General features: G+C 33.1%; 1 protein-coding gene across 1 annotated transcript; it reads right to left on the bottom strand.

Annotated features, from left to right (window-relative positions):
• Positions 1 to 875: 875 nt before the first annotated feature.
• Positions 876 to 8,143, bottom strand: LOC131952130 (tRNA (guanine-N(7)-)-methyltransferase). The gene is made up of 6 exons (XM_059314653.1): positions 8,003 to 8,143; positions 2,981 to 3,147; positions 2,585 to 2,769; positions 2,340 to 2,453; positions 1,823 to 1,924; positions 876 to 1,516 (listed from the first exon to the last, which is right to left on the bottom strand). The coding sequence occupies exons 1-6, from the start codon at positions 8,080 to 8,082 to the stop codon at positions 1,397 to 1,399; spliced, it is 768 nt and encodes a 255-aa protein (XP_059170636.1). The 5' UTR covers positions 8,083 to 8,143; the 3' UTR covers positions 876 to 1,396.
• Positions 8,144 to 9,040: the final 897 nt, after the last annotated feature.

The following is a 9,040-nucleotide window of genomic DNA, read 5'->3' as shown; positions in this document are numbered from 1 at the left end:
AATCGAAGTCTCAAAATTTTATTTTAATCGGTTAAGTAAAGCAAGCATAACCTAAATACTGTTTATTCAACAGTTTTTATTAAGATAAAAAATTAATAATAGTGTTGTTTTACTTTAAAAACTAACCCAACTAAAAAAAAACTTTGATCTGAAGACACGCATACATTTAAATTTCTAACCTAAAAAAGCTCATTTTATTTCAAAGCAGGAATTTAGAACATGTTTTATTTTTAAATAAATAAAATCTAATACAATAGGAATTCAGGCTTCTTTATAAAGAAAAATCACAATACCATACTAGAATATTTGATTTTATGATCAATTATAGTGGTTAAGATATAACCTTTACTAAATTAAATTAAATTGTAATACTTTATTGTGTGCTTAAATATAAATTAGTAAACATCAAGCTGAAATTTTAATTGATTTTCAGTTTTGCCTTGTACAAAAAATTGTAGTTAAAAAAATAAAACCATAAAAAATGTGCAAAACTAGATGGAAAATGTTTGTTGAGCTATATTGTATTTAAATCATTTATTGCTCAATGAAATTGTGTGTACAGGCAAAAATATTCATCTTTACTTGTATTAGTTTTTTGAAGAGTAGGTCTGTAGTATAGTAGTTTATACTTTGAACCCACAACAAAGCAAAAAAATAACCTAAATACTTTATTAAATTGTATTTGTGAGGCAATTCAATATCAGTGCCTGCTTCAAACATCTAACATTTGTTTTGGAATTTTAACTTTCATAACTAGTTAAGACAATTTGTAAATAAGCATTTTAGTAATACAACGTGAATACCCAGCCCTACTCTGTAAATGCTATTGTAATCATGCTTTTAAATACCTTGTATAAGCTGTAATGTTATCTCTGAATCAACAACTTTGTAAGATTTTTAGTTTAGACCATTAGAGCTAATTTTTTTTAAATCTTAGAAATAGTTATAGACATTTACTATGTTGGTTTATGTGATATACTGGACAAAATATTTCACATCATTTGTTACCATAGTGTAATAGTTGTATTTTCTATGTATACCATTTTGACTTCACTCTTACAAGATCACTTGTATTATCTTTTGTTCTGTGCTTAAGGCCACATTTGTTGGCTCATTAAACTTTATTTTATCTTTTAGGGAGGTTATTTATTTTCTTTATGGCATGCCAGTCACGGTGATGTGATCTGGAGGATGACAGAAGAAAGATAGGGGTTATTACAGAAAGCTCTTATATGCGACCTAAACTCCAGTCAGATGCTAGGCTAACTGAAAAAAACAGTCACACATTTTAAGGTTTTCCCAAAGAAGTAATTAAGTTAAAACACTATTTCAATCAACAGATTTTATTATAAGCTTTATTTGGTTAAAATAAACAATTTTAAAATAAGATTTATTGCTAAGATGGAATATATTCTATTCTACGAAAGACAGCTAACCACTTGTCTCCTTTGTTCCTAGTCACCTTTTGACCCTCCTCTGTGCTGTTATAAATTTTATCAACCACAACATCATTTTCCTATGGTGAATAAAAAAGACTAAATTAATCAAAGCATAAATAATATTTTATTAATATATAAGTATATTAAGAATAGTAAAAAAAAAGCAGTAATAATCCTTTACTATTGCACATATCAAGGTACCTAAAATATAAACCAATCAGTCTTTGTCATTACATTTATTTGCAGTTAAGATCAGGACATAGGATTAATTATTATTCAGCGGTTTTCTTTGGTTATCTGTAGCCATTAAAAAACTATCAATGTAAATTGCACTATAACCATGACAATATAACAAGATTAAAAAATATGAAAAAAAAAATTACCAATTCCTCATCCGTAACTCTAGTGAACAAAGGAAAGTTTGTGAAATGCTCCACCATCCAAACATGAAGATCTTTAACATCTGTTATTGTGTAGACTAAACCCTAGTAATACATAAAATACAATGTTGTTAAAACTCTAGCTAAACAGGAATATAAAACACTCATTTTTACTTAAAAAATCATTAATATAAATCATTGGTATATTTAAACTAGCTTTGAAATTTTAGCTGAAGCAAAACAACTGATAAAATCATGATTACTGTACAGTGGTAAATTGATAAGAAATTACAGTTTAAAAATTAACTTAAAGTGAAGTGATTTTTAATTTCACAGATCATTTTCAAAACAGTTCAAGTGTTCCTAATATTTTACAATACTACAATTAGAAAAACTCCTTTTAGCAATTTAAAATATTTTTTATCATTACTTCCCTTTGTCTGGTGGTATAAAGTTCAATAGTTTTATTGGAAAGAAGAGAATTGACTTAATAAGAAAGCATTGAATAATTACAACTAACCCCAACTTTTAAAACATATGCGTATTCTGCCAATAAGGTTTTATTGACAATGCGCCATTTGTGCTTTGCTTTCTTAAAGTGTGGATCGGGAAACAAGAAAAACATTTTTGAAAGCTGAAAAAAAAAGTACAACAATCTTTGTGAATAGCTGAATTTTATAACAATCATGTTAAAGAATGTTTCTATTTATCTAAAAAAAAGTCCTAATATGAGATTGCAAATTAAAAATAAGTAATTGAACCTACCTGAGCTTTGTGGAAAAAATTTGGTAAATATTTCATTGCGTTTGACCTAATACAAGCAATATTTTCATATTGACCAGGATGTTGTAGTCTTAAGGCTTCAATTCGTTTTTGAACATAATCACTGACTTTAACTCGTATTTCCATTCCCAACATAAGTGTGTCTGGGAACATTGATGACAGTGCCACTGTTTTAAAAAATGATTGAAACAATACAAGAAACAAAGTTGAAAAGAATTTTTTTTTTAAATGAAACATTTAAATAACATTCAAGAGAGATAAATGAATTAGAAGCATTTAAAATTAAAAGCATTCAAATATACATTTCAAAATAATATATATATCAAAGCAATTTGTTAACATATGTTAATATGTTAAAAATTAATTTATAACACTAACCTAACAATCCTCCATAACCACAGCCAATATCAGCATACTCCACTTGTTTTTTATTGATTGTAACATCTTTATCATCTATATCTCCATCCTTGTTTGAATCTTTATTCTTCTGAGCAAAGTGAACAGGGTAGAACTGGGACCAGTCCATAGAATCAGGACAAACAGGGCTAGGTAATTTAATAAAAAAACATTATTAAACACAATCTATTATATCTACAGAATGAGAAGGTAAAAAGATTCCACAGACCTATTTTAAAGGAGTTATTAAAGACAATATATCATTTTAGATAAACATTTTCAAAAATATGTTCAAAAATTTTTTTTTATAAATCTTAATATATACCTCAGTCTAAACAGTATTTGCCAAGTCATAAGTGATATTTTTACATAAGGAGTCATCCATTTATGACTTCAAAATTTTTTATTTTTTTTTACCCCACTTTCAACTAACCCCCCCCCCCCCCCCTAGTGTGGACGTCCACAAAAATTTAGTAGACCTCTCAAACAAGCTGCAAAATCACTGATTCATTAACATGTAATGTGTACATACATTGCTATATTAAATTATTAACTGATAGGCCTAATGTTATAAATTATAATTATAAAATTATAGGCCTAAAGGGATTTGATATTTTCGGTAATATCTTTTATTCCTATAACTAGATCTAAATAACTAAATAATTAATACTAATAGTTTCGCTGTCTGTCTATCTATCTATCTATCTATCTGTCTGACAAGAACGCTCTAGAGAAAAGACAAGCAATTTAAAAACATGCACAGTAATTCGAAAAACGAAGTATGACGTCGACACATTTAGCACAGAGTAGAAAATAATCTCAAACCCAGAGAGTGCTCACAGTTATATGACGTCATTGATTTTCGCGTTAACATTGAATAAAAAGGAAATGTTGTCTAATCTTAATGGTTTGCGTGAAGTTTCTTGCATACAATTCTTCGGGTAGGGGCGAAGCCCCACCCCCCGCGTAAGAACGTCTGAGCCCCCCCCCCTCCCCAACTCAAAAGAAATTTCTTCATCGATACTCTATAACAAAATTACCGCCTAATTAATGTGTCTAATCTAAAAGGAAATGTTGTCTAATCTTAATGGTTTGCGTGAAGAGTTTCTTGCATACAATTCTTCGGGTAGGGGCGAAGCCCCACCCCCCGCGTAAGAACGTCTGAGCCCCCCCCCCCTCCCCAACTCAAAAGAAATTTCTTCATCGATACTCTATAACAAAATTACCGCCTAATTAATGTGTCTAATCTAAAAAGTGGTTTTCTTGCAATTTCTTTAATGCAATTCTTCGGTTAGTGGCTAAGCGCGACACCAGTGTTTCTTTCAGACTTTTTCCTCCCCGGAGAGGGGTGGGGGTAATTGAAATTTTCGAGGGCGGGGTTAGAATTTTCGGGGAGGGGGGGCAGACACTGGAAAAAGTATATAATTATATTTCGTTGAATGGGACGGTAGACATGTTTTTTTTTGGGAGTGGGGGGGGGGGGGGTGTGGGGAGTGGGGGGGGGTGGGGGGGGAGGTGTGAGTGGGGGGGTGGGTGGGGCGGTGGTTTCCTCATCGATACTCTATAATAAAATTACCGCCTAATTAATGTGTCTAATCTAAAAAGTGGTTTTCTCGCAATTTCTTTAATGCAATTCTTCGCGTAGTGGCTAAGCGCGACACCAGTGTTTCTTTCAGACTTTTTCCTCCCCGGAGAGCGGTGGGGGTACTTGAAATTTTCGGGGGCGGGGGTAAAATTTTCGGGGAGGGGGCGGACACTGGAAAAAGTATATAATTATATTTCGTTGAATGGGACGGTAGACATGTTTTTTGGGGGGTGGGGGTGGGGTGGGGGTGGGTGGCGGTGGGTGGGGTGGGGGGGGGGGGGGCTGGTGTGTGGGGTGGGTGTGGGGTGGGGGGGGGTGGTGTGTGTGTGTGTGGGGGGGGTGGGTTGGTTTTAGTTTAGAGAAAAGAGACAGCACTATCAACCTAGCGCCCGGTGTATCCTTCCTCAACGGGCCATTTTTCTCGTTAATAATAGGCCTAATAATTGGGAGTTCCAACTTTTCCAAGATGTCCCTAAGTCCTAGATCTAAATCAGTCTAAATAAATTGTGTGGGTCAACATCACTTTTGAAATTGTCCACGACTGAGTTAGTTTTAGTCCACTCGACTATACTGCTGGTAGAGTGTAGAATAGGGACTTGGATGAAATTTCATTTTTAAAAAAATAAAAAAATGTAGTAGCACCAGTTTATAGAGCTCATTTAGACAAGAACAAAGATACTTTTATTTTAATTTTAGCTCAAACGGTTACGAAGTTATGAATTTTTAATGTATTTAATTTTCGGGTTTTTTTACTATGGGGTTTTCTCAATTTTTTGCTTCCCAACTTTTTTTGGATGCGAACTAAAATCTCTGTAACTTTTTAAATAGCAGGTATTTTTTAATGAAAATTCACTAAGATCAAGCTTATGATATCATTAAAAGAGTAAGATAAAAATAATTGAATTGGATGAGAATGATCATAAAAAATAATGTTAACAAAGAGGGTCACCCCCCTAAAATTTTTGAATAAGCGTCTTTGATAGGCTACACACAATCTGTTGCCAAATTTTTTTATATGGAATATCTTACTGAAAATTGGCCTGAATAGTGCCAACACTGTATACATTAACAGAAAGTCAAAATATTTTACTTAGCTTATGTGGTTTTATTACAATGTTGGGCAAAATAAAAAAGTCATTTTTATTCTGCGCAACTACTTTTTTTGCAAGAAAGAAGTACAATGCTAAACTGATTTTAGATTACTTTGCTTATATGCAAGAAATATTGTAAACATGAAGGTTATTATATACTTTGATATTTCCTTTGTTCAAATTTGATTTTAAAAATATTTTATTTAATGAAAAAGGGGTTTAAACTCATATACCCCTCTTAATTTTAAACAATAAATTCTGCTATAGGCAACACATAATCTGTTGCCAAATTTTTATTATATGGAATATCTTAATGAAAATTGGCCTAATTGGTGCCAACATTGTATACATCCACACAAAGAAAAAATATTTCACTTAGCTTATGTGGTATTGTTACAATGTTGGTCAAATTTAAAAAGTCATTTTTGTTCTGCGAAACTACTTTTTTGCAAGAAAGAAGTACAATGCTAAACTGATTTTAGATAACTAAAATTGTATCTAAATGTTGTCAATATGCATGATATTTCATCCATGTTATGTGTATGTTATCATATAATTGATATAATTTAATTTACAATTATTGTTGAACAAATAATTTAATAATTGAAATGATTTTTATATTGGTGGAGTAAAGATCACCATTTAATGTTAAAGGTAAGTTTTATAATTTAGAAACATCTGTCATCTATTTAAGTGACATCTCATGCTGTGTGGATAACATGTTTAAGTCTGTTTGCTTGTATCACTTTTTTACTTTAAAAAATAACACCATCAATGATTTAAAAATGAAATCTGATTAAACATCTACTGAAGCTGTGTCTCCTCTGGCTGATAGCTTTTAGAACTTTAATAAAAACCAGCAACATCCATTCTTAAGTGGACCTATTTCTCCTTCATTGAAGTTGCTTATGAGTAGATCCACATCTTTTGATTCTCTATCCCCTTGCTGAACTGGTACATTTTATCTAGGGCCAAGACTAGATCTAGTAAAAAAGCAACTGAGATGTATACTACAGCAAAAATACAGTAGTATCATATGTACTTCAAGACAAATAGGCCTACAGATGAAGACAGAACATTGAACAAGGATTGTAGAATAAATAAATATATAGACTGGAGTGTATATATTTTATATAATATTATTAATTGAGATTGAGATGGTCGATTAGTTGTTTGAACTTCACTTTCACCTTTGTAAACATTGTTTTTGTACTAGTGTAGGCTACACGGCTACACTAACCGTACTAGAGCAAATTACACTGTCCGGACACACACCGCGAAAAAACGCAACTTAAAACTTCCATGCGGTCTCATTCAGTAACCGCTTAACATAGGAAGGAAAAAAAAGTATCATATCTATCCGCAATCATTCTACTTTAATAATGTGTGTGTCATTTTGTATTCATACGCATAGAACTTTAGCTATTCTTGTTATAGTGACTGGGGGGTCTTAACATGTGTTCGGACACATGTAATACAATTTCAAATGTGTTCGGACACCTTTACCCGTCATCGGACAAAGCACTTTTTGTTCATTTAGAATAATTTAAAGTCAATTTAATGAATAAAAACATATATTATATGCATTTATATTGTGTTATTGATTGTTTGTGAGGTAATTTTAATAGTATAAAACCTTTTTCCCACACTCCCAAAGTTCATCCCATTCAGCCATTGCGGCTCGCGCAGTACGCTGCTAAGCCAGCCAGGTCACATGATTCCCCCTCCTCTTTCGCATTCCACTGCATTCTTGACCTTATTTTGACCCTTTCCCTTCAATAACCAGCCCCTTTTATGCTCTAAATTCTTATTTAATAATATTTTTGTGTTGCTGTCCGGTCCCATGTAAGGTCAAAAAAGTTAGCGAACACCCCATTTTTATTGTTCAAGCACAAAATAACCCATTAACCTTGACATTTACGATGTTCCATACATATATAGAAGCTATTTATAGTGTAACCTTTTAGCTAAGCGTTGATTGGTTCAAGTTTTGCCCCTAAGTCCAACCCTAGGTCACTTCATCCGGCTGGTGTAAAAATAGAAATGTGCGTACCATGCAACGTTAAAAATTTTCTAAAAATAATTCTTGAGAGAGGAAACGGAAGTACTTGACACGGAAGTGTTCATAAATGAACAGTTTACGTGCAGGCGCCGTTGTTTCGCATGAGACATGCTAATTAAAGTTTCTATGAGCCAAAAACCGACGAAGTGTTCGGTCCCATGTAGTGTTCGGACAATGTAATTTGCTCTAGATCTAACTTAGTACTAAGTTTACTAAACTAACGACTAACGTGACTTTTTTTTTTTTAGTAGCGTAATTTTACTTACTAGTCTAAATTATGGTCTGAATTTGGATTACTGTGAGCTCTTTGACGAAAGTACTTCTTTTGGGGCAATTTCGTCTCCATATTTCTTTTAGAATTTAGAATCTTAACATAGACGTCTAAATTTTAGATCTAGATCTAGATTCTAGACCTCTTGTGTTGGTACAGCTACAAGGTACACTTTTGAATCCTGTGAAACCATCTGTGGAGAACCTATTGTAATCAAAGCAGGGTAGTGATTCTGTTAATAAAAGAAGATTATGACTCGACCTTGGCTATTGCATTGTACTGTTTTATTTGTATCCATGGATATTTGTATGGTGTACAGAGAAAAATTGAATGAAGTCACTAAAGGATGTTTATAATGTAGCTTTTGAAGAATAGGTTAAATAAAAGTTAGCATCTCTGTCTCTGGTAAACTAAAAAAGTTTTATACGACATTGTTACGGCTAAATTGATTTTACGTTGCCGTAATGAAACTAGCTAACAATCTTATTTGTTAAAGATTATCGAGAATAAAGTACTAGATCTAGATCTATTACCGATGACCGATAGGGAGTAAGACAGGGCGGGGCAAAATATCTACAGGGGAGCGGATTACATTTTGCGTTATTAAAATCGTGTATTATAATATTAGGTCTATCTCTAAAATACTATATAGCCTATTGTTCTCATGCCCGTTGTGCGGGTTACTGCGATCTAGTCCTACACGGCAGCAGTGTTTCTTCCAGACTTTTTTCTACGGGGAGGGGGGGGGGAGCACTTGAAATTTTCGGGGGGCGGACAAAAATTTTCTATGGGGGGGGGGGGCGGTCACTGTTAAAAGTATATATTTTCTATATAAATTCCATTTCGTCCGGGGGGGGGGGGGCGGAAGACAATTCTAACGGAGGGGGGGGGGGGGGGGGGGCAGGGGCTTCATCAACGCGATATCAATCGTTCATTTTTATACCTGTGACCTTGTTTTATAATACGGAGTTATTTAAATGTAAACAAAGCCGGATTGAAAAGTCTTGTCTTAATTGTTTGTGCACGGGTTTGT

Source organism: Physella acuta, unplaced genomic scaffold (genome assembly GCF_028476545.2).
Source record: "Physella acuta isolate Inbredline_101_S28 unplaced genomic scaffold, ASM2847654v3 ptg000855l, whole genome shotgun sequence".
NCBI lineage: Eukaryota > Metazoa > Mollusca > Gastropoda > Physidae > Physella > Physella acuta.
The sequence above is the reverse complement of the archived record's forward strand: the minus strand, read 5'-3'. Positions and strand labels throughout refer to the sequence as shown.

Bases quoted from the DNA above. Each gene is read 5' to 3' on its own strand.
- LOC131952130 (XM_059314653.1), bottom strand. From the start codon at position 8,082: ATGGAGACGAAATTGCCCCAAAAGAAGTACTTTCGTCAAAGAGCTCAC. The intron at 3,148-8,002 runs GTAAGTAAAATT...TAAATTACCTAG, and splicing joins TCAGACCATAATTTAGACTA to CCCTGTTTGTCCTGATTCTA. The intron at 1,517-1,822 runs GTAATTTTTTTT...TATTCACCATAG, and splicing joins GAGTTACGGATGAGGAATTG to GAAAATGATGTTGTGGTTGA.